General features: G+C 41.2%; 1 protein-coding gene across 1 annotated transcript; it reads right to left on the bottom strand.

Moving 5' to 3' along the window:
• Positions 1-1,690: 1,690 nt before the first annotated feature.
• LOC127567033 (interleukin-23 subunit alpha-like) lies at positions 1,691-10,218 on the bottom strand. The gene is made up of 4 exons (XM_052009665.1): positions 9,777-10,218; positions 7,761-7,862; positions 4,496-4,648; positions 1,691-2,646 (listed from the first exon to the last, which is right to left on the bottom strand). Exons 1-4 carry the CDS (start codon positions 9,927-9,929, stop codon positions 2,461-2,463), a joined length of 594 nt encoding a protein of 197 aa, XP_051865625.1. The 5' UTR covers positions 9,930-10,218; the 3' UTR covers positions 1,691-2,460.
• Between the last annotated feature and the right edge of the window lie 16,585 nt (positions 10,219-26,803).

Here is a 26,803-nt window from a genome sequence, read left to right as displayed (position 1 = left end):
AGATAATTTGACACGCTATCCAAAATTTGGTTAGAATGTTTTCCAAGTGTCCAGGATAGTTATAACAAACTGACCTTTCAAAAGCAATATACTGCAGATGCTAGAAATTTGAAATAAGACCAAAATTGCTGGAAATACTCAGCATCTGTGGGGAGAGAAACAGAATTAACTGTTCAACCTGAATGATTAACTCAGTTTCTCTCTCCATTGATACTCCAGTCCTGCTGAGTGTTTCCAGTATTTTTTGTTTTTGTTTAAAACTGACTTTTGGGCACTTGCAAATGCCAACAAAGGGCATAAAGTCCTCAGAGAAATCAGGCTGCCTTCGTGTCAGATTCCACTCAGGATTTCCATATGTAGATAAAGTCACCACAAAATGTGTACTCACTCCTACTCTGGCTCCATGGCAACCCTAAGGACCGCTGCTGGGCCACTATTGCTTTTGCTCCACTCCTCACAGCACTGATCTGATCACCTGTGCTGGTAAGGGAAGTGGTCTGAAACTTTTTGTAGCACGTGAGCAAGTTGCTGGTGCTGGCCATTAATTGAGATGAAGCCCAGGGCCTTGTATTGGCCTTTGGGTTTCCTGGTCAGGGCATGCCTTCCCACATGAACTTCTATTGCTGTGTACGATATTCAATGGAAGTTTCAGCTATAATGCCTTACACAGTCAAATACCCAGCCAGCACATGTTGTCTGTATTCACCCAATAAGAATTACAACTGTGATGAGGTGGTGAAGGGGCTGTTAGAGTCCTGTGTTGATCATTGGATATGCTCTCTCCTGGTTTTAGCCAAATTATTCAGTGATCTGCCTGATGTGCTCTTGGCTGTTCCACATCTAGAGGATCAAATGTGGGGCTGGAGCACAGACAGGTTTTGGTGCAATTCCTGAATGACAGTTCCAGGTGAACATTGTCTGAGCTGTTACAACAGCTTTCCATCCACATTTTATCATTCTTTTATCTTTTACTTCCTCTTTGACTCAGTATGACACCTTCCATTTCCTCTATTGCCTTTTGTTCTCCTTTAGGTTTGATTGCTTTAACTATCCTACAGAACCCTTTCTTAGTAAAAGACTGCTCTTTTAAGCCTCCCAGTTCATGAACAGACACTCATCAGTTGGTATTTACTGAGATCTTTATTACACTTCTTTCATTACACATTTGTCTTCTACAGACTTTTATATAAATAAACATGAAAATGTTAGAAACAGTTATAATCATTTGTGTACTGTAACAAGCACTAGCAAGATGAAAGTTTGAAGCATATAGGTATTAAATAGTATAAATATATACTGAATATCTTGTTGAAAATAATTAAATACCAAAATATTTCTACAATATATTAAACTGTCCAATTTCATTTGTTAAACTGGTGAGATGGAAAAAAAATACAGACACCTTATGGCTGTGTGACCATGAGAGCAAAGCATAGACACAGAGCTCAAAGCAGATTGCTTTTAGATTTTTAATTAATTACCTTCTGAGATCACGTAAACCATTTAAGTGGGAAATTAGAAAATGAAGGATGACATCAGGTAAAAAAAAATATTCTTATAAGATCATCAAGCAGAACTATTCCAGAATGACCATACCATTGAAATACCATTGATTTAGAAATATGAAATGTATCAGTGTCACTGACATTAATATAATACCATTTGGGAAGTAGTATTTTGTTTCAACCAGCCCAGACTTAAAAATGCTCTGAAAAGGATCTAACCAAAACATTCAGGCCTGAAATTATGGGATCACAATAGATCTTAAGGATAGATTTGTAGATTCCGATATCCTGGGATTTCCCCTATCATATAAAAATATCCCCTCTCTAGCTCTCAATTTTGCAAGATAGATGCAAGCACACATGCACCAAAATGCAGAGGTTTAAGATTTTTTTCTTAAAAAAGTCAATGCTCAGGGTTTCCACATGCATTTGATTTTTTTCCCCCCTGTTCATAGGATGTGGGTATCAGTGGTAGGGTCAGAACTTATTGCTTATCTCTGAGTTGCCTTGAGAAGCTGGTGGTTTTTGAATTAAATGACTTGCTAAACCAAATCAGGGAAAATTGGTGTGGGACTTGAGTCACATAAAAGCCTGTCTTTTTCCCCTTCCCTAAAGGATATTAAGTGAACCATTTAGGGTTTTAAATGACAGTTTCATGGTCTGTTTTGCTGAGACATGTTTTTTTTTCCAGATTTAAAAAAAATGCAAATACCAGGATGTGACCTCATGGTCTACTGGATTAATTAATCTGGTAATAACCACTGTACTGCTACATCCATTTAAACTGATGATTTATAAAGCAAATTGATATTAGAAGATCCAGATATCTGCCATTTCAAATATTTATGTGTAAAATGGACCACACTGTTCAACACAAACTGGACATTGAAAAATAAACAACGGATAGTTCCTTATTCACTAGATGCCTTAACTATACTCAATGGTCCCCTGTAATTTAGTGATTTGAAGGGTTTCCTGAAGGATGTCCAAAGACACGGGCCACCAGAGATGAGAATGACTGAAATCGCCGCAAAGTAACAAACATGGTGCAGTTCAATATCCAATCATTGATCTGGTGCACATCTGTGGCACTGTTGTCTGTCACCTTGTTATGTGTGGCATCAGTGCTGTTGTCCGAAATCTGAAACATAAAAGTATCAAGCATTAACCAGGCTGCAGAAGTTGCCCTTATAATATAGGCAGCTTGATGTCTCACATATTTTATTCATTTTTCAGAATGAGGATGTTATTGACAGTTATTGCCCATCACCAATTGCTCTGAGAAGGTGGTTGTAAGCCACCTTCTTGAATAACCATAGTGCTTCTGGTGAAGGTGCACCCCCAATGTTGTTGGGGAGGGAGTTCCAGAATTTAGACACAATGATGTGAAGGAATAGTGATATATTTCAAAGTCAGGATGGTGCGTGATGGTGGGTAACCTTCAGGTAGTGGTTGTTCTTTTGTGCTTACCCATGTGTTATTGGTTTTGAAGAAACTGTCTGAGTAGCCTAGACATGTAACTGCAGTGCATTTTGTAGGGAATTAATGTTTAGGGCAGTGGATTGGGTACCATTCAAGTGGACTGCTTTGTCCTCAATGATATTGAGCACCTTGAAAGTTGTTGGCACTGCATCTATCCAGGCATGTGGAGAGTGTTCCATCACACTCCTTCCTGTCTTGTAGATGATGAAAGGCACAACTTGATATCCCATCTAAAGTGGATATTTATGTGACTGGTACAGTAGAGTTTCTGGTCAATGGTGACCCCCAGGATGTTGATAATGGAGGACTTAATGGTAATGCCTTAGAATGTCATAGGTAGGTGGTTAGACTCTTTTGTTGGAGATGGTCATTGCCTGGCACTTTTGTAGTGCAAATGTCACTTCCACTTCTCAGCCCATGCCTGAATGTTGACTGGGTATTACTGTGTGCATGAATAGACCAATTCATTTTATAATGTTCAATTCTATTCACAACCCAGACAATCATCGGTGAGCATCCCTACTTCTGACCTTGTGATGGAAGGAAGCACATTGATGAACCAGCTAAAAATGGTTGGGTCAAGGACAGTGTCCTGAGAAACCTGTGGCACTAACCAAGGACTGAGATGACTGGAGGCTGGAAGGTGCAGTGGGTTAAATACAGTCCTTTCATCTCTGGGGTCTGGGTTTAAATCCAATGAATAAGCTACAGCACAAAAATCAATACAAAAACACTGACGTTGCAAATGGTTCCTATTCACATTCAACCCTCTTACGCCTCTGGTTCACAGCAACACATCAAGCAAGCAAGAGACACTTGATGGTGGAGTAAACAGAAAAGACTTTATTGATGCCTAGTTTTAATGGTTGGTTCAACTAGACACAAGCTGGTTTTCCGTTTCTGTATTGTTCAGGCTTTATGAAGATCCTTTCAAAAACCATGCTCATTCATACATCCATTTTTTCCTACAAAGATATGCTAACAGCAGTAAGACCTCATGACATATCTTTTCCTGAATCATTTAAGAACAGTCCATTCCTTTAATCAGTTATGGTTGGTTACTCCAAAGCTATGTCCCTTAAATGACTTATTGACCCAACTGTTCCCAAGCTATTGCATTGGAGGCTTTATTAGCCATTATCCTTATATAATTAATGCTTCCCTTTATCTATGTTTATTTCCCTAGCCACTGAAGTTGGATCTTTATCACCCACGCCTGACTTCAGCTGTGGGTGATAAAGGTCACTCACTTCCTTGCTTGTGAATTTTCAGCATAACTCATTCACTTAAAGCAATACACAAGCCAAAAGCCAGGCATCCTGATTAGCTTGGAAAATCTGTTGCTCAGATACAAAAAAGGTCATTTATTAAGCTTCAGTCCCCAGATGATTCATTCACAACTCTCTGGGATGGAGTCAGGTACTACCTAAAACCCCATGATCAACCCTTCAAGCCTTGCAAAATACCATCCCATCCCCAAACTTCTTGTTTGTAGGACTACGCATTACCTTGATTGACTCGAGGAGATCCAAGGTAATTTTTGAAAGATTATCCGCAAATGTCCAAATGTCACTGCCATGTTTTGACACACTCACTTTTCCCAGTTGGTTAAACTGATTGTGGTAATATAACAAGCCTTCCTTAATTTTCTTCAGGCATGTCTGAAAGAATCAAAGGGGATGTTACCATAAGTAAAACCAATGTTTGCCCATGTCCATGTTAATATCCAGTCCCATTTAAGTTCCTACAGTTCAATGCTTTGCTTCATGGAACTTAACATAATTGGCAACCCTTCTGTTGCCGTCTGATAGGTTGGCAGCACTGGGGTAAGTTAGTGGATAGAAATGTCTCTGGCCCAGACCACCATAAAGCTGGGAGGACCTTTTCTGCTTAAGAATATTAATCATGCTGGGGTCTGTTTTACAAGCATCATAAACTCTCTGGTAGCTCTCAAGTGTGTGTGTGGATAGGCAGTGAGTAATGTCAGGCTGTGTGTTGGTGGACAATATCACAGTCATATCCAAAACCATCCTCACCCAAGGTCAAGGCACTTTCCACCAAGGCCTCACCTGGATCATATCCCTCCGAACTCCTTTTATCCATGTACCTATCCAAACCTCTTAAATGTTACAATCGAACCCACATCACCACTTCCACTGGCAGCTCATTCCACACTCGCACCACCCTAAGTGAAAAAGTTCTCCCTCAGATTCCCCTTAAATATTTCACCTTTCACACTAAAACTATGTCCTCTAGTTCTAGTCTCACTCAACTGGAGGAGAAAAAGCCTGTATGCATTCGCCCTACCTATATCCCTCAATTTTGTACACCTCTATAAGATCACCCCTCATTCTCCTGCGCTCCAGGGAATAAAGTCCTAATCTATTCGACCTTTCCCTATAACTCAGGTCCTCAAGTCTCAGCAATATCCTTGTAAATTTTCTCTGCACTCTTTCAGGCTTATTGATATCTTTCCTGTAGGTAGGTGACCAGAACTACACACAATACTCCAAATTAGGCCTCACCAATGTCTTGTACAACTTCAACATATCATCTCAACTCCTGTACTCAAAGCCCTGATTTATGAAGGCTAAAGTGCCAAAAGCTCTCTTTATGACCCTATCTACCTGTGACACCACTTTCAAGGAATTACGGATCTGTATTCCCAGGTCCCTTTGTTCTACCGCACACCTCAGAGCCCGACCATTCACTGTGCAAGTCTTACCCTGGTTTGTCCCCCCAAAGTGCAACACCTCACACTTGTCTGCATTAAATTCCACCTGCCATTTTTCGGCTCATTTTCCTAGCTGGTCAAGATCATGCCGAGAGCTTTGATAGCCTTCCTTGCTGTCCACTATGCCCCCAACCTTGGTGTCATCCGCAAATTTGTTGATCCAGTTTACCACATTATCATCTAAATTATTAATATAGATGATAAACAACAACAGACCCTATGGCACACCACTAGTCATAGGCCTCCAGTCAGAGAGACAACCATCTACTGCCACTCTCTGGCTTCTGCTAAGCCAGTGTTGAATCCAATTGACTACTTCATCCTGAATGCTAAGCGACTTAACCTTCTGGAGCAGCCTCCTGTGTGGGACTTTGTCAAAGGCCTTGCTAAAGTCCATGTAGACAATGTCCACTGCCATTCCCTCATGACCTTCTTGGTAACCTCCTCAAAGAACTCTATAAATTGGTTAGACAAGACCTACCACACACAAAGCCATGTTGACTATCCCTAATCAGGCCCCGTCTATGCAAATACTTACATCTCCTGTCCCTTAGAATACCTTCCAATAATTTACCCACGACTGATGTCAGGCTCACAGGCCTATAATTTTCTGGCTTATTCTTAGAGCCTTTCTTGAACAACGTTAGCTATCCTCCAGTCCTAGGGCAACTAACCTGTGGCCAAGGACATTTTAAGTATCTCCGCCAGGGCCCCTGCAATTTCTGCACTAGCCTTCCACAAGGTTACGGGGGAAACCTTGTCTGGCCTTGGATTTATCCACCTTCATTCACCTCAAGACACCAGCATCTCCTCTTCAATAATCTGCGTATGGTCCATGACCTCACTACTCTTTTGTCTCAGTTCTATCGTCTCTGTGTCTGTCTCCAGAGTAAATACGGATGCAAAAAATTCACTTAGGATCTCCCCCATCTCTTTCGGCTCCATGGATAGATGACCACGCTGCTCTTCAAGAGGATCAATTTTGTCCCTCGCTATCCTTTTGCTCTTAATATAGCTATAGAAACCTTTAGGATTCTCTTTCACCCTGTCTGTGAGAGCAACCTCCTGTCCTCTTTTTGCCCTCCTGATTTCTCTCTTAAATGTTCTCTTGCATTTCTTATCCACCTCAAGTGCCTCATTTCATTCTAACTGCTTATTCCTGATATGAGCCTCCTTTTTCTGTACTAGGGCCTCAATACCCCCATTAGTAGGAGTGATTGGAGAATTACATAGAACTTCAGCCCACCATGTCTGCATTGAACAGGATGCCAATCTAAACTAATCCCATCTGCCTGAACATGGGCTATATCCCTCTGTTCCCTACCTGTTCGTGTGTTAGTCTAAATGCCTCTTAAGTGTTATCATCATATTGGTACTACACCTCCTCTGGCAGCATATTCCTGGCACCTACCACTGTGTGGTAAAGAAAGCTTGCCTCACACATCTCCTTTAAACTTCCCCCTCTCACCTTCAACCTAGGCCCACTAGTATTTGACATTTCCACCCTAGGAAAAAGATTCTGACTATATACCCTATCTAATAATTTTATATACTTCTGAGGTTACCCCTCAGCTTCCGGTGCTCCATAAATAAAGATTTTTGTTTTAAGTATCATGGGACAAACCACAAGTTAAACCAGAAAATGAGATAATAGGATTGGTCTTCAAGTAAGCCAAAATATCCATCATTAACCAGAGCACAACGGTTTGAAACAAATCATATGAATAGGAGTGTTGGTAGCAAGGTCAGCATGTATTGTCGCGTCGCTGGCTCTGCCGGTTGGCCAGATTGCTTCAGAGAGCAACCAGAGCAATCTACATTGCAGTGGGACTGGAGTCATGTCTAACACTAGACCAGCTATTTTCCTTCTCTTATGGGCCAGATGGACTTTCCAACAATTCGACGGCCTCGTGGTCACTTATATGGAGACTAACTTTTCTTTAAAAATAATCACTTGTACGACAGATTTGATCGCACTTTCTGTCATTATTCCAGTAAAGTGACCAATTCACTGCCTTACCCTACCAGCTGAAGCTTACCTCCGGCACGGTCTTGAGTGTGTTGGGGTCACACTTGTCACCGACTTCTATGCGTGGAATATTTTCGCTGCCATTCAGCTGAAGATTTTCCAAGCAACCGTCCTGTCGAGAAAAATCGAGGTTCTTGTTATGGTGTTAATTGAACACGCCATTGGTTGTCATACAATTGAGATTGATGCAGTGCTGCTCAGTCCTGATTGCCATTTAACCTGGCCACAGCTCAGAGCCTGAACCTCCTCGCATCCTGAGGCCACTGAGAAATTCTTTGTCATTTTGTCGCATTCACTACCCCACCCCCACCCCCGCCTCCCAATCACCATTCCAATAGAACTCAGCACAACAACTTATATTTTGGAGGGCCTACAAGCAGTACTGTTGTGAAACAAACGAGCTAGATCAAGAGATATTGGGGAAGGTACCAAAGGCTCGGTCAGAACAAAAAACTGCAGACGCTGGAAATCTGAAATAAAAGCAGAAAATGCTGGAAACACTCAGCAGGTCAGGCAATATCTGGGGGGTAGAGAGAGAGAGGAGTGGGGTGGGGAGGGCAGAGAGGTTTGCAAAGAAACAATCGCTCACAACCCTGCAAATGTGCGGTGGGGTAAATGTACTATTGATCTCTCAAACCAAAGGCCTGCATTAGGGTTAGGTGACGATATGATTCCTGATATGCTTATACGTTCCAGCAAACTTGGAAATGATCACCAGAGCACAATATCCCGCATCTCCTATCCTGCCTCTCCCGTGCAGGGAGAGGATGAGGAGAATTTAAATTCTATAATAATTCTATTAATTAGAATTCGATTTCTCATTCAGTGCAAAACGAGCAGAGATGACGTGGAGGAGATGAGTGGATTGTAAGTCACTGTAAAAGTTAAAAGGCCGTGTTAATTCAGTCAATGATTTAACTTATTTTGTTCCCCACAAGTAAGCCTTATATCGGGAATGTATCCTCCTACTATTCTTAACACATCCCGGAGTGTTGGCAGAGCGGGATAAGTACATTCAAGGCCACATGGGGCAGTTCGTCACAAACTGGGTTCTGGTGGGGGTTCAGTGAACGCATGCAGAGATTACTGCTCTGTGTGAGCCTCACGACCGCAACACCCGAAATCAGTTACCCCAGTTTAGGCTGCGAGAGAATCTCGGCTCATTCCACATTATTGGCACATTCATCTACGAAATTCATCATCTGAAGTTTTGAGAATTACCATATGAAATAGGTTATCCCAACATACGATCATTTTATAATCAGTTAATTAGTAGTTTGTATCGATTTGGAGGTTTCATATACAAAATGATTTTACATATTATTGAAAGTTACTTTTTTCCCCCCAAGTAATTACGCGAAAGTAACCGAGAGTCTACCCTTGATCATCGACCTGAAACATTGATCCGATTTCTCTCTACACAGTTGCTAACTGACCTGCTAAGCATTTCCAGCACCCTCTGTTTTTGTATCACAAGCTATAGTTACTGGAGAACAACCCCAGATGTAACTTATTTTGTAGCGGACAGTTATCACCGTTATAAGCAATAGTTCATTTCGTAACAGGAAGAAAATGTCCCATGCTGGCTGCCTCACGCATCAGTGATTCAAACTTTTTCTGTCCCCCCCCCCAAATTTAATTCCAATTAAGACTCACACCCCAATTCCCTATTTTAACCACTACAAATTAGAAAAACAATCTAGCCGACTTCACTCTTAATTTCTGTAAACATTCAAAAACAAGCTCTAAAATATAAATATCTCCACAGAAATCTATTATTGCGAAGATTTTTTTTCATATTTAGTTCGTGTTCTAAACAATTACACGTTTTAAGATGCAATGTAAGTTTGCTTTACAACACTTAATTGAAAAATATCGATTTCTTAAAATGCAAATGTTTTATTTGCCCCAACTTAGGGGAAAAACTTTAGCATGGCCAAAAATATTATTTTCCTTGTCGTTGAAATTATTATTGATTAAGCCTTAAACAAATTGGGCAAATAATATCCACTTTGCAGCAACTCACCGGTCTATGTGTGTAGTTAAAAACTTTTGAAGTGAGATTCCTGGAAAGAGTTCGGCAGGATATCCAACTGGACCGCTGACCCGGTTCTGATGCCGCGATCCCAGCCACACCGAGCAGCCAGACCAACGCCAATATCCCGAAGCATTTCTCCATCACTCCTTGATAAAAGTCACAGTTTAACACTGAGCCCACAGCAGATTGCCGAACACAATCCAATACAAGGCACGGCAGGTCCCGCCTTTATATCGACCTTCATGTTACAGCGGAATTTCCCAGTTCAAGTTCGGAGAGCACGGGTTCTTTACAAATAGCGTACCTACACTAATTTACCTGTCTCATTCATGTCCACCCCCTCTTAAACAAAACACATAACCCACACTTTCCACCGGATAGTCACATGTTTCAAAGAAGATTAGTTGGCAGTGCTTCGTTATTCGGGCTTGCATCAACAACTGGGCTAGGAATACCTCTTATTACTGTTGCTTCATAAATTTCACCGTGCAATATTTTCCTGAGGACATTTATTTCCCCCGCCTGAATATAATAATTAGTCAATTAAAGGGTAAAAGGGAAATCTGGTGACAAGATGTTAAGCTCTGGAGTTTTGGCAGGATATCATTTCGCTCTTCAAAGTAAAAGTACTTCAAACAAGGTAAGATGCGTGGAAAAATATCCACGATATCGTGTTCAGGTGAACATGAACATTAGGTGAATATGGATATTCTAAGCATGTTTGTGAGGAAATCAACGTTTTCCTTGAAACTCTACGAGCATTTTATGCTTTTTTTAAAAGAAGGCTTTTCTGAAAATATTGTCCCTTTCACTGGAGAAATTAAACGGGTCGTGGATACTGGGAGTCAGACCGAGATTTCACGAAATGTTTGTTAGCTAAAGGTATCAAAGCATATGGAGTAAAGCCGATTAAATTGAATTAAGGTACAGATAAGCCATCTTTAGCCCCCTTTTTCTGTCTTTAGTTCCATGACAATCTCTTTAAAAGTATTTTTTACAACATGCTCGCCTATAGGCAGCTGAATTTGGGCTGGGAGATGAGTTGTGAGATTTTGAGGCATTAAGCGGCAGAAATCTTCACAAAGAAGAGCTGCAGCGACAGAATGATGATGTTACTGGACTAGTAATCTGATTCAAGGGCAGTTATGGGTTGGCAAAATAAATGCTGACCTTGCCAGTAATGCCCACAGCCCATCAACAAATAAAAAGGAACTGAAAGGAATTGGAATAAAGTGATTTTGTCAGTAAAAACAGCATGTAAAAAGAGAAAAGGAACTCCTCTTACTTCTAAGCTCCAGCCCCCTTTGGTTGCCTTTACAATTAAATATACTTTGAAGTATGCTCCTACTATCCAGAAACACTGCTGTAAGATGGACAGATCACCTGTGGACACTTCCAGTTCCAGACACAAACAGTTTTCCCACGTTTAACATATGAGGGAGCATGCAGAGGAGAATAATCAACCACCTTTTAAACCTCCTTCCCCTTCTATTGTTAAACTGTTGATATCTGAGCACAGTTAACATCTCCTGTATGTGTTGTTGAGATGGCACAGTGTGAGCAGGGCAGGCTACAGCTCCAAGACTGAATGATATTTGGGTTGATGCCTTCATAATCTCAGCTAGGCTACTGCTTATAGTTGCAGAGATCAGGTGTCTCCTTATTGGGAAAAGGAGAAGGACTGAGGCATGCTTTCCTGGTATCTGCCGTGGCTCAGTGAGTACTACTCGCATGTCGCAAGATCACGGAATTCCTTGCGTCACGGCTCCCAAGCAAGGGAAAGCTAATACCTGGAGGGTATCTCAGTGGCCATCTCTTGCCATGTGGATTTTATCTCAGATCTTGGGATTTCTGAGACCCTCTGGCACAGAGAACATGGCTCCTGTACTTGTCCCCATTCACCAGCAAGTGGAGATCCCAGAACAAAGCACGAGTGGTGGGGGGGGGGGGGAGGAGGGGAAGTCATTCCCTCCCCATGCAGAACCATTAGGATTGATGTGATCTACTTATAACAGTGATTGGGATAAATAATTTAGTTACCAGGCTAACAGCCAGAAACTTGGACGATTGATCCAGGGACACAACTTTAAGTCCCCCCTTCTCAGATAAATGTTAAAGATCCTGTGGAGCTACTTAAAAAGAGCATGGAAATTCATTGGGATGTTCTGGCCAACTGCATTGTTAAAAGCAGACGATCTGGTCATTCTCATATCATTGTGGGATCTTACTGTGTGGAAATTAGGTGCCATGTTTACTATATTACAACAGCAACTGTACTTCAGAAGTGCTTCATTGGTTGTAAAATACTCTGGGATGTTGTGAAATGCACTGTAGAAAAGCGAATCTTCCTTTTCTTCAAGACTGGTTTCAGAGCAACATTGATGAGGGGTTGTTTTTATGCTTTCCCGGTTCTGACAAAGGGTCTTTGATCTGAAACGTTAATGTTTCCATTTCCACAGACACTTCCTGGCCTTCTGAGTGTTTCCAGCATTTCCAGGTTCTATTTCAAATTTCCAGCATCTGCATTTTTTGATTTTCATTGCTGAGGGCTGTTCTGCCTCTCCCGTGCATTCTCTGACTTAGTCATAGTCCAAGATTCCTTAAAAAGACCAGAAATATTTCACACTAAAAAAAATTTCTGTGTTCTAAAATTCAAGGCAGCAGCAGGGTAAGAAGAAAGGAGGTTTGAGAGTGGAGACAAAACTTTTAAGAGACTATCAGTTCGGACAAAAAAAATTACCCAATAAGGTTTACCTCTGGGATTCTTAATTTATTCTCATTTCTCCTGGCCCTTCAAGGAGCAAGATCTGTGAAAATTTCCTCCACTCAGACTTTTCAACTTAATTGTAAACATGTCTTAAAAAGCATACTTTCTTAGTAGTTTAAGGAGATTCAGCATGTCATCAAAGACTCTGACAAACTTCTACAGATGTACAGTGGAAAGCATTCTGACTGGTTGCATCACGGCCTGGGATGGAAACTCCAATGCACAGGAACACAAGAGGCTACAGAGAGAGGTGGGCTCAGCCAGTTCCATCACGGGTACAGTTCTCCCCACCATTGAGGACATCAACAAGAGACAATGTCTCAGGAAGGCGACATCCATGATTAAGGTCCCCCACCATCCAGGCCATTCCCTCTTCTCATTGCTGCCATCAGGCAGGAGATACAGGAGCCTGAAGATCCACACTTCAAGGTTCAACAGCAGATTCTTCCCCACTGCTATCAGGTTCTTGAACCAACCTGAAAAGCCCTAATACTACCTTGGACTATATTTTTTTTCTCCCTCAACTTGTACTAATGTTATTTTGTCATGTAAGTTATGTATAATTTATGTTAACTTAAGTTTATGTCAACTTATGTTTGTCATGTACTGTGCTGCTGCTGCAAAAAGCTAATTTTCATGGCATTCATACTCTGGTATATATGCCAATGACAACTAACTTGAACTTGAATAAATGAAAATAAAAAAGAAACTGCAAATGCTGAAAATCTGAAACAAAAACAGGAAATCTGAAACAAAAACACAAAAAAATGCTGAAAAACTCAGCAAGTCAGGCAGCATCTGTGGAAAGAGAAATCGAAGGATCACAGGTAGAAATATTGACTCTTTCTCTTTCCATAGATGCTGCCCGAGTTGCTGAATTTTTCCAGCATTTTCAGTTTTTGTTCTAAAAAGCATAATTTTTTCCCCAATTAACTAATACATTTCAAAATAAAATTAATACCATCTAAATGAACATAAATATGGTTAAGAAAAACATACATGGCTTCTAATATTACATAAGCATATTCTAATATAATTTAAACACCAACATATTTTACCAAAATCCAAATCATTAGCCATCAGCTCAGATGTGAGAGGAATTTTTCAAATGAAGCTTATTTATTGACATAGAATGGCTGTTGGTGTTTTGTTCGTTGTTAAGAAAGTCTTTAAAACTGTTTGTGGAAATAATGAAGAGATGTTAGTCACTGGTATACTACCACACAACAGGAAATTCCAGAACCCTCTTTTTATTTCCTGATTAGTTATTGAAAAGTAGCACCTGAGGCAAATAAAAGGTAATGTAATACTGGGTTGTAAGCAGAATGTGCAGTATATAAAAAGAGAATTTTAGTAAACCCATAGTTGGAGAACTGTGTGCAGTTTTGGGCTCCACACTATAGGAAGGATGTGTAGATAATGGGAAATGTTCACAAAGACACTTGTAAATTGGACACTGCCTGGTAAGGGGAAAACAAATAATAAAGATTTAGAAGATTGGAACCATTTAATTAGAAAAGGAGAAAGTGGGCTGAGTTGATAAATTTAAGGGGAAGGGGAGAGCAGATAGTCCAGAATGAGAGGACAAGATATAACATGAAATAGAGAAGATTTGGGATGGAGAGGAGGAGTAATATCTTTACACAAAAGTTTGTGAGGATGTAATTAGTGACAAAACGTAGGAATTGTTAGGCAAAATAAGACCTAGGCCCATGTAGTTTCCCTTGTATCATCCTGGTAATCACATGATGCAAAAATAATGGAGCTGTTGACTAATCAAGGCACTCGGTGTCAAATCAGAATCTGCCACTGACTTAGATCCAAAGCTACCTATTGCTCTCGAGCTATACTATGCACACCACATGTTACACAATTACTCACTTAGTGTATCCCAAATTTCTAAAATCCAATTTGCAGTTGAATTAACCAGAACTACCTGACCACCTCACCCTCTAGAACCTAATGTACAGGCGAACTACTGGCTCACTGAAATGTATCCACAGATTAGATTTGAATTTACCCCATACAAGCACATGCTTTGTCCACTGAACCAGGTGAAATAGATTATCAAGGTTGTGGTTATCCAGTGGCTTTAGAAACCCTAAAGGAGGAATCATATTGTCTCTCAGTATTCTCATTTGCAGTGAGAAAGTGGTCAGTTTTCATAATTGTTTCCGTGTCATCCAGTTGTGCATTCCTTTTATGATTCCGGTCACTCTCCTGGATCTCTTCAGGAGCTGCAATCTCTTTTATTGGACAGTTGATGAATTCCAAGTGTGGCCACGCACAATGATTTATAATTAGGGCTTGAATATTTTGTTTTTTATTCCTTTATGGCTCAGTATGTTTTTGTTAGGTTTTCAGGTAGTATTCAGCAAAATTGGCTATTTTAGTTTTTTTCTAAAATAAAACATTCTGTGAAGTTCCACAAAACTGGAATGATAAGAATAATAATTACATGCTAGTTCAGGTTTTAACAATTACTTCTTTGACAAAATCTTAATTTTCTTTCTTGTAATGGTTTTTCACCCATTTCTATCCAAGCTTTTCCCCTTTCTCCGTTGTCACTGCCCCTCCCAATGTAAAAAATGAAATTAGTCAGCTCATATACATTTTGAAAGCCACATATGGTATTCTTACATCAAGATGAGTGAAAGTATAAGTTTGCATAGTTGACATTTATTGGCAGCATGGAAATAAATATCAGTTTTCCAGATAGGCCTTTGGGGCTGATTGGTATTTGATTCTTGATTAGTTAAAACCAAAATAATTCAGATCCTGTATATAATGTGTCAGGATTACCTATTTTGGCTTAAATATGTGACTGTTCAACATATCCCAATGCCTAACTTGCCTAGCATTGTTGCGATAGCTTCAGTTTATTGTCAATCAAGACCCCTAACTTTTCTCACATTCCATGCATATCACTTTCTTTCTACCTAAGCAATGCTCTTTTCTTGGAGGTTTTCTTCTCATGTAGAGTGCTCTGCATTGAACTTCATCTGCTACCTGTCCATCCAGTTCCCAAGTATATTCAAACCCATTCATCTTTGGAGTCTATCACCTTTGTTGTCTTTGTATCATCTGAACACTTTCCCATTGCACTTTGTGCTTGCTATCTTCGGATAATTTACAAAGGTATTAAACCAAATTCATTTTTCACATTTGCAGCCTTGCTCATTCCTGGTTTCATTGAATCATAGAAATTAATGGCATAGAAGGAAATCATTCAGCTCATCTAGTTCATGCCAGCCACCTCTTCATCCCCATTCATTCTCTTTGCTTCTTAATATCACTAAAAAGCTTTCTATTATACTTCCCTTCTCTCATTATATTTGATTCAAGTTTTTCTTTCACAATCCAGGAGTGACATTTAGTTTTGAATCAATATCATCCCTGTGCCATTTTCCTTCATGACCTATAAAGTTTTTTGCTTCTGCTTTATGAGTTACACAGTAGCTCCATAGTTCTTCCAAGCTCCCAGGCATATCCGTGTCTCCAAGCACATTTGGATTTGACAGACACTTAAGGCAGGTCCTCTGGAAGTCTGATAATTTTGTCTGGGTTTTAGTGACGTCCCCAACACCAGATGTACTCATACTCACCGGTACTAAAGCTTTGCCTATATTGTGTTGAAGCAGAGTATATGCCATTTTTTTAAGAATAGTTGAGACAAGCAATTGGTATAAGGATAACTAGTTGTCTGGAAGGATTGGTCGGTTAATTAGCCACTGTAAATTGTCCAAAGTGTATAGGTGAGTGGTAAAATCTGGGGGGGGGGGGGGGGGGGGAGGGAGCTGATGAGAATGTGTGGAGAATAAAAAATGGAATTAATGTAGAATAGGTGTAATTGGGTGGTTGATGGTCAGCATGGACTTGGTGGGCCAAATGACCTGTTTCTGTGCTCTATCTCTACATGACTATAAACACCAACATGGACAGATAGTCTGTCTGTGTGTTTGTATGTTCTATCATAGGTGTCAACTGCAGCTTGACTGTTAGTGCAAGCCACATACTTGTAGCTTCAAATCCCACTTCAGAGACTTGAGCATATATTCCAGGATGACATCCACTGCAGTACTGTACTGTTGGAGGTGCCTTCTTTCAGATGAGACATTAACCCAATGTCTTCTCTTTCCTCTCAGGTGAATGTAATAGATCTCAAGGCATGATGGAAGTATTGTCCTGGTCAATATTTATCCTTTGACCAACATCAATAAATCTAATTATCTGGTCATTATCACATTGATATTAGTGGGATCTTGCTGTGCAGATTAGCAGCTATCTCTCCTGCAGTACAACAATGCAGCCATGAAATGTGCTATAGAAATTCTTGCTTTCTTTTCTAAGGTCAAAAAACATTATGTGCAACATTTTTGTGCACTGTGTGGTAGAATTTTATTAAAAATTGGATTGCAATCAAGGATTTATTGTGTGGTTCTCATTGGGATGTCAAGTGGCTTTCTGGGTCCTCCATGCATACTACAGGTTCACCCACAGAGGTAGTGGGCAAGACCAGGTACCCAAACAGAATCAGGTCTTCACAATGCACATGAAGCCTGCTTTAGCATCAATTAAAGTGATGCTGCTTTGTCACCATGGAGCCCGATGCCTGGATCTTCTTGCTGGTAGGCCACCTTGAAAGATTTAACTCACCCTTTTCATCAAAATCACCCCCATCCCCACCTCCTTGCTGTGGTTCTCCTTTGGACTCCCCAGCACCAGACCCTACCAAATTCTGAACCTCACCTGCCTCTTTGTGACTCCAAAACCTCCACATACCCTCCACCACAGCAACTGTGGCTGAACTACACACAAAACTTACTGAGGCGCAGAACAATCCTCTCTCCAAGTTCACATTTGGGTTTGTTAGCTTCACAATTGTTAGCTTTTTTGAAGCCACATCTTTCTAAGATGGTGCTCCGAACTTCATAGCAATAGCCTTTAAGTGGACTAAAGAACAAGCTGCTGGAGGAACTCAGCTGGTCAGGCAGCCAGAGGGATAGTCACTGTTTTGGCTTGAGACCCTGCATCAGGACTGGGAGTGTAGAGGTGAGATAGCCAGTATAAAGAGGTAAGGGAGAGGGGTGAGGCAGGAGCTGGCAAGTGATAGATGGATCCAAGTGAGGAGGAGTTGATGGGCAGGTGGAGTCATATGCAGGAAGGAAGGGTGGAGATAGCGTCAGAGGCTGGGAGGTGATAAGTAGAGACAGTAAAGGGCCGCTGATAATGGAATCTGATAAGGAGGGAAGGTGATGAGTGGAACTAGATAACGGAGGGATGGTGGGCAGATAGGATCAGTAGGGGAAGGGGATCAGGAACCCTTTAAGATAAGATCTTTATTAGTCACATATACATCGAAACTCACAGTGAACTACATCTTTTGCGTAGAGTGTTCTGGAGGTAGCCCGCAAGTGTCGCCACGCTTCTGGCACCAACATAGCATGCCCACAACTTCCTAACCCGTACGCCTTTGGAATGTGGGAGGAAATTGGAGTACCCAGAGGAAACACACGCAGACACGGGGAGAATGTACAAACTCCTTACAGACAGTAGCTGGAATTGAACCCAGGTCGCTGGTGCTGTAATAGTGTTACGCTAACCGCTGTACTACTGTGTTGAGTTAGGTTGAGTGTATGGGTGAGAGGCAGATGGAACCAGGTGGGGGACAGAAAAGAAACTGTGAACCTTTATCATCAGAGGGCACTGTGATGCAGCAGGGGTAGGTTGGTAGAGAACCTTGGTTTTGTGGCTGTTGAGTTTAAGGCCTCTGTCTTTTGTTCAGGGAACAAGTCAACAACATCTTGGAGCCCCACTTCCAAGTGCGTCAGAACACAAGTGTTGTCTGCAGACTGGAGGAATCTGACAAATGTAGGTCTGGGAGCCAGTAAATCCTTAACCTAGGAAGGGGGATTACCTTAAGCAGCTCTTTTCTGGACATAGTAGACCAAAATGTTTATTACGCTGCAAATTTCTGTGAGTATCCCTTTAATTTCTCTATAAGTAACCATTTTAATTTCTTAATAAGCATGGTCTGGGGATTACTGGCTGACTTATTTGCTGAAGTTTGACTCGCCAAACCACCTTGAACACCTATTATGGATGGAATCCACCTTTATCATTCGTAACCATGTGCAAATTAGAATACGTGCTGGCCATTGAGGGAATTCATGAACCCTTTCTTGCTCGGTCATCACAGGAGTACCAGATGAGGTCAGTACACTAATAGTTGGTTGTTCACTTCAAAATCATGATTTGCAATATTTAAAATTAAACACCATGTACATAAACAGTTGTTGATGGATACAAGATCTACAAGTTTGCAGATGATACCACCGTTGTAGGCCATACCTCAAACAGCGATGAGTCGGAGTGCAGGAAGGAGATAGAGAGCTTAGTGGAATGGTGTCATGACAACAACCTTTCCCTCAATGTCAACAAAACAAAAGAGCTGGTCATTGACTTCAGGAAAGGGGGCGGTGTACATGCACCTGTCTACATCAATGGTGCTGAGGTCGAGAGGGTTGAGAGCTTCAAGTTCCTGGGAGTGAACATCACCAACAGCCTATCCTGGTGAAATCACGTAGATGCCATGGCCAAGAAAGCTCACCAGCACCTCTACTTCCTCAGGAGGCTAAAGAAATTTGGTTTGTCCCCTTTGACTCTCACCAACTTTTACCAACGCACCATAGAAAGCATCCTATCTGGATGTATCACGGCTTGGTACGGAAACTGCTCCGCCCAGGACTGCAAGAAGCTGCAGGGAGTTGTGGACACAGCCCAGCGCATCACGGACACCAGCCTCCCCTCCTTGGACTCTGTCTTTACCTCTCGTTGCCTTGGTGTAGCAGCCAGCATAATCAAAGACCCCACCCACCCGGGACATTCTCTCTTCTCTCCTCTTCCATCAGGTAGAAGATACAGGAGCCTGAGGCCACGTATCACCAGACCTAAGGACGGCTTCTACCCCACTCTGATAAGACTATTGAACAGTTCCCTTATACAATGAGATCGACAATGACCTCACGATCTATCTTGTTGTGACCTTGCACCTTATTGCACTGCACTTTCTTTGTAGCTGTGTCACTTTACTCTGTACTGTTATTGTTTTTACCTGTACAACCTCAATGGACTCTGTACTAACTCAATGTAACTGCACTGTGTACTGAATTGACCTGTACGATCGGTTTGTAAGACAAGCTTTTCACTGTACCTCGGTACAAGTGACAATAATAAACCAATTCCAATACCAATACCAAGTGGAGACAGGGCTAACTGAAAAATATGTGGATAGATTTAATGGGTAGTTCAGTGAATCAATGGTCTGAGACTAATATAATTTGGTAAGTTAGTTCAGGGTTAGGCTGTCTAGAGAAGTGAAGAGCATAATATCAGCAATTAGACTCTATGTGCCAGTAGTTAGCAATTTTCACAAACTTGTCCTGATGATCTGAGTGGTTGAGTTGATGTTTTGCCTCTCCTTTGCCTCCCTGGCTTGATGATGCAGCAGTTAGTTACACTGCATCACAGCTCTAGGGAACCAGGCTCAATCCTGACATGTGGTGCTGTCCATATGTGGAGTTTGCACGTTCTACCTGTGGCTGCGTGGGTTTCCCCGGGTACTCAGGTTTCTTCCCACATCTCAAAGATGCCCTGGTACATGAATTGGCCACATGAATTTACCTTTGTGAAGGTAAAAGGATCACAGGGGTGTTGATGGGTTTGTGAGAGAGAAAAAGTTGAAGGGGAATGGGAAATAAGGAGATGAGAAATGGGATGATGGGATTGCTCTGCTGGGAGCCAGTATGATCTGAATGGCCTCCTTCTTTGTTGCAATAAGTAAGTAAGGAATATCTATACCCAAGAATTAGGCATTCCTTCAATTCTGGTCCTTTCTCCATCTCTACTTTTTTTGACTCAAAATTGGCATTCATGCCTTTAGCTGTCTAGATGCAGAATAGAACTTTAGCCCCCCCCCCCACCCCAAACCTTTCTTCTTCTCTGTCCTCCTGAAGACCCTCACTAAAGCCCACTGCTTTTGGTCACCTGTCCTAATATCTCCTCCTTTGGCTCAGTGTTAGATCTTGTTGATTTACAATGTTAAAGATATGGGTGTTGTTATAGTTGTTATAGCACCTTTCTCAACAAAGGAGATCTCAAACCACTTTACAGCCAACAAAATACTTTCAAAGTGTAGTTTCTATAGTCATGTAGAAAATGTAGCAGCCAATTATCCACAGTGAGCTCCCAACAAATGCAATGTGATAATGACCTGAAAATCTGTTTTAGTTATGTTGGCAGAGGTATAAATATTGACTCCAGAATATTGGAAAGAAACCCCCTTTCTCACTCTTATAGTTCTGTAGGATCTTTTACCTGAGAGGGTAGTCGGGGCTTCAGTCCAACATCTCATCTGAAAGATGCCAGCAGTTCGGAAATTCCACAGTATGATGATGGTATGGTGGCTGTTACCAGCACTCATAATCCAGATGCCTGGATTAACAATCCAGAGATATGAGTTCAAATCCCACCATAACAGCTGTAGAATATAAATTTGGTTAATAGTCTGGATTTAAAAAAAAACAATTAGTATTAATAATGCTGACCATGAAATGACCAGATTTTCACATAAACCAATCTAGAATACTCTCCACTTGCCTGGATAAGTGCAGCAACCAACAACTCTCAAGAAGCTTGGCACCTTCCAGGACAAAATAGCCCACTTGACTGGCATTCCATCCACCACCTTAAACAGTCACTCCCTCCAACACTGGTGCACCATGAAATCAGTGGAATCACCATGGAACCATCTACAAAGTGCACTACAGTTGCTCACTCTGGCCACTCTGATTGCACATCCCAAACCCATGACACTATTGCTAAGAAGGACAAAGACAGCAGATGCATAGGAATACCACAACCTGCAGGTCCCCCTCCACCATCCTGTCTTGGAAATATATCGCTGTTCCTTCATCATTGCTTGATCTAAATCTTGGAATTCCCTGCCCAACAGCCCTGGAGGCGTACCTTCACCCGAAGGACCATGGCAGTTCAAAAAGATGGCTCACTCCAACCTTCTCAAGGACAATTAGGGATGGGCAATAAGTGCTGGCCTTGCTGGCAACACAGAGAGCCCAAAAATAAATTTAAAAAACATTCTAATACACCAGCAGGATATCCTGACTAGATGGGTGACGTAGTGGTGTACAGGCAGGATGGAGTAGCCTCAGGGGTCCTCAACATTAATGCCAGACCCCATGAAGTCTTATGATATTTGGACAAACATGGGCATGGAAATCTTCTCCTGACTACCAGCTACCGTCCTCTTTCAGTTAATGAATCAGTGCTCCTCCAGGTTGAACAACACTTGGAAGAAGCACTGAAAGTAGCAAGACCACAGAATGTCTTCTGGGTGGGGACTTTAATGTCCATCATTAAGAGTGTCTTGGTAACACCAGCAGTGACTGAGCTGGCCAAGTCCTGAAGGACATAGTTGCCAAATTGTCTGCAGCATGTGGTGAGTGAACCAACATGAGGGATGAACCTACTTGACCGTGCCCTGATCAAAGCTACCACCTGTAGTTGCGAATGGTAGGAGACAATTAAGCAGCTAATGGGAAGAGGAAGATCCATAAATATTCCCGCCTCAACAATAGCCCAACATGTGAGTGTTGAAGACAAGGCTGAAGCATTCACGGTCATGTGAATCCATCCTTACCTCTTCCTAAGATCCCACCATCACAGAAGCCAGTCTTCACCAAATTTGATTCACTCCACGTTCCATCCATAGTACTGAAGACTTCAACTTCAGAATGAGCTGTGCTCTAACCAAGATGTTCCAGTACAATTACAACACTAGCATTTACTGACAACATGGGAAACTGCCCAGTTTTCTCCGATTCAACAAAATCCAATCTTGCCAATTACTACCAAATTAGTCTCACTCATCAGTAAAGTGAAGGAATATATCATCAACTGTGGTATTAAGTGGCACTTGTTCTCCAATAGCCTGCTGACCAGTTTGCGCTTTGCCAAGACCATTTGGCTCCAGATGCCATCACAACCTTGGTCCAAGTATAAACCAAAGAGCTGAATTCCAGAGGTGAGGTGAGAACAACCGCCTGTGATGTCAAGGTAGCATTTGACTAAGTGTGTCATCAAGGCACCCTGGTGAAATCAGTTGGCATCAAAGGCAAAATACTCCAGTGGTTGAAGTTTCATCTCACATTAAGGAAGGTTGTTGTAATGTTGGAGATCAGTCATCTCAGCTGAGGACATCACTGAAGGAGTTCCTCAGGGCAATGTCCTAGGCCCAAGCTGTTTCACCAATGGTCTTCTTTCTATCATAAGGTCAGAAGTCGGGTGTTTGATTGGCAGCCCATCAACCACTCCAAATATTCATTCCCTCCCAGTGTGTACCATCTACAAAATGCACTGCAGATGCTCATCTAGGTGACTCTGACTGCCATTTCCAGTCCCATAGCCGCTAAAAGGACAAAGGCAGCACTTACAGGGGAATATCACTACCCCTGTGCACCCCTCTAAGCAACACACCATCCTGACTTGAAAATATTCTGTCAGTTGGTCTAAATCCTAGAACTTTCAACCTAACAGCATTGTTGGAGCATCTTCACCAGAAGACCTTCAGTGGTTCAAGAAGGCAGCTCACCACCACCTTCACAAGAGCACTTAGAATTAGGCAATACATACTGGCCTCGCCAGCAATACCCAAATCCTGAAAAATGAATAATTAAAACAAAAGGCATCAATACTCTCCTTAAATGACACACATGTGCATGGACACAGTCATTTTCCAATGGATAGTGGCCGGTGGCCGGTGGCCAGAGCATGAATCTTGACTAACTTAATCCTTCCCAGCTTTGTGATACTGAGCCCAGTTGTAGACCTACAACCGTTGCACTGGTGAGATCAGCAAAGTGAGCTCAGACTGGAACACAAAACTGGGAATTGCCTGCTCTGCATGACTTAGTACATTCACCTATTGTGATGGGGTTTGGGGTAGTGATGGCAGGGATGGGGTTGTGATAAATTTTCTTGTGATAAGGTGGAAATTCCTTCTGAATTGCTCCTTAAATCACAAAAGTTTTTAGGTTTAAACAGCGTATTTTGGTTTTTAGTTCCCATACATTTGAAGTGGCTGCATTTAACTGAAGTCTCACAGTCAATTTTAGGGGAAGTGGTCACTGAGTATGATTGAGCAGGAAATAAATTTTAACAATGTGAAAAATAATCTAATCTGGTGAGTGAGCTCATTGCCTCTTGTAATGGCCTCTCATCAGGGTATCTAAAATTCTATTTTCTGACGTAAAAGCTTAATGGACAATTCTTCAAGCAACATAACCCTCTTCCTTTCGAATTAGATCACATTCAGTGAAACACAGCTCTGGAACCTTCTCTGTCAGACAAAACATATCAAAATCCACAAGAATTGTGTAACACTTATTTCAACAATGCTAAAAGGAACAAGTCGGCAGATTGGGTTAATGTTCATTCATCTATGTTAATCTGGGAAACATTTTGTTTGGAAGAGCATGATATTTTGTACCAGTGGAGGTTTTACACAGCCTAGGCTGCAGATCCATTCAACAGATGCTGTCCACTCTTATTAATATATGCTGGGTTTGTAAAAAATGTATAACTCATCAAACTCAAGTTTCATCCTGAGGCATTACAGCTGTCTGAGTAAGTTTGCAGAATTAGCAACCCAAATAACAGAATGTTAAATATATAAACGCCAAAATAACTTGCAAAAAGGAACTGAATATTTCCTTGAAAAGACAGGATCTGCAGAACTCTGGGGAAAAAGCAGTGGAGTGGCAAGAGGGGCCAAACAGCCTCCTTCTGTACTGTAAGACTCTCTGACTAAAAACAACAGAAATAATAATTGAAGCAATAAACTGATAAAAGTTATTTTGCCCTGCAGTGCAGGAAAGTTAAACTGCCTTTAGTCTGAAATGAAGCAACTGCTAAAGTCTGCTGAGGCTAAATCCCTGGTGATGCTGAGTCAATTTGCTCAAACTGTCAGTTTCAGTAACTTCTCCAAATGGTTTATGTGTCAACAGCTCCTGCACTGAACATTACAACAAAAACATTCAGAATATAAGAGGTTTCAAATAATTAAGGATGCATCAACATTTTTGTTGGGAGTTGTTCTGAAGGAGAGGCTGTCTTAATTCCATCAAGATAGAACTGGTTCAGTTACTACTGGCAACTCAGGTTCCAGCTGCTTTGTGATCTCTCCCAGTGTGACAGACAGACCAGGATAAATTCTACAAACCTCTGCAGTTGTTGCACAGAGTCCAAATTGCTACTTGTGAGCTTCAATTTTGCATTAAGAGCCTGAAGGCAGTGAAAGCTTTGGTGCCCAAATAATAAATCATTTTTCTCCTCAAGGTCCAAAGGCAAAGCTGGAACTGTTTGCTCAAGCATGCAACTTTCATTTTGCCTTGCACAGGAAACATTTTGCTGGAGAAAGATGACTGATGGGTAGAATCATAGTAATTACATGAAGGAGGCAGCTCAAGCCTATTGCATGTTAGAACATCAACTGAGTCTATCTAGTTTAATCTCATTTCCTCCTATCAATTTATATTTTCAAATACATACCCAATCCTCTTCTGCTTCAAGTAGTATGTTTTAGTACTGGGTTAGTAATCTAAGTATATGGACTAATAATCCAAATCAAATTGAGTTCAAACCCCACCACAGCAGTTTGAGAATTTAAAACAGATGTTTAAAAACGTGGAACTAAAAAGTTAAAGTGGCCACAAAGCTATCAGATGATAATTAAAATCCTAACTTCCTGACTGATGTCCTGTAAGGAAGGGAAGGCTCCATCCTTACTCAGTTGGGACCCTCCTCCACACAGCTGACCCTCAACTGGCCCTGAAGTCAGTCTAGCAAGCTTGAGTTGTGTCACCATTCAGTTACTATCCCTTTAAGAAAATCTGTTTCCACTTCCCTTTTCAAAATTTACAATGGATCCTGTTTCCCTCACCGTTTCTACTTGGGTATTCCATCCCCCTAAAAAAACTTAGAACAGAAAAACTCCCCAAACCTGTCCCTTTGTTCTTTTGGTGACGATCTTAAACTTAAGCTCTTTAATACTGACTCACCAACCAGTGGGAATGGTATTTATTTTCCCAATGCACCTTACTAAAGCCCCTTATTACATATTCCCCACTGCTTTCAACCCAATTCTGATATGATAATTGTATGGCAGCAGAGCAACAATCAAAACACAGCCTGGTGATCATTACAATAAAAATGTGCATTTATACAGGACCTTTAACAAAGAGCAATGAGATAAATTATCAGCTAATCTGTTTATCAATGTTGGCTGAGGGATAAAATTTGGCAAGACCACCACAGGAAACTCCCCTTCTAATCTTTAAGTGGTGCCGCCCAAAAGAGCAAGTTTAAATCCAGTCTGAAAGACAGCACCTCTGCAGCACTCCCTCAGCATCCCTGGATTATCTACTCAAATTCCTGGATTGTGATTCTAAATTCAAAACTTTCCAGCTCAGTGGTGAGAATCAGAGAGGTATTCACCATCAAGGCTCAAACCATAAATGGGCTGGACAGAATTTGTATGTTATATTTTTAATCAGTGTTTACTTAGGTATGTATCCATTTGAATTTTCAGGATCGGACAACATTAGGGGTGTGAGGGCAGACAATTTATCCATAGCAGTGTATAATTAAAAGCTTTATGTAAATTGTCAGAGTAAAATGCCTACATTAATGAGTGCTTTTCTTTGTTCTGTTCATTTGGCAGTAATATTACATTCATGATTTTAAAAATGAAAAATAGAATAAGAATCTCAGGTCCTTTGTTACATTTACTGGAAGGTACACATGAATGAATTTTGGTTATTAAGGATGGAAACTCTTTTTTGTTGATCTGTGACTGTGAGGTGAAAAATTGAATCCTGTTAAATACAAGTCAAGTTTATTGTCATATTCACAAGTACAGTGAGGTACAGGTACAATGAAAAATTTGCTTGCAGCAACATCGTAGGCAATTTATGCATACATTATGCATAAATTATACAAGACAGTGAAAAAAAACACTGCAAAACATGACATTAGTGCAAAAAAAACCAATCAGAGACAAGTCCATGGTAGTGCAAGAGGTGGTCCGTAGTGTTCCATTGTTAAGGTAGGGTTAGGGTTGTGCAGGTTGGTTCAAGAACCTGATGGTTGTAGGAAAGTATCTGTTCCTGAA

This window comes from Pristis pectinata, chromosome X (assembly GCF_009764475.1).
Source record: "Pristis pectinata isolate sPriPec2 chromosome X, sPriPec2.1.pri, whole genome shotgun sequence".
Lineage (NCBI taxonomy): Eukaryota > Metazoa > Chordata > Chondrichthyes > Rhinopristiformes > Pristidae > Pristis > Pristis pectinata.
The sequence above is the reverse complement of the archived record's forward strand: the minus strand, read 5'-3'. Positions and strand labels throughout refer to the sequence as shown.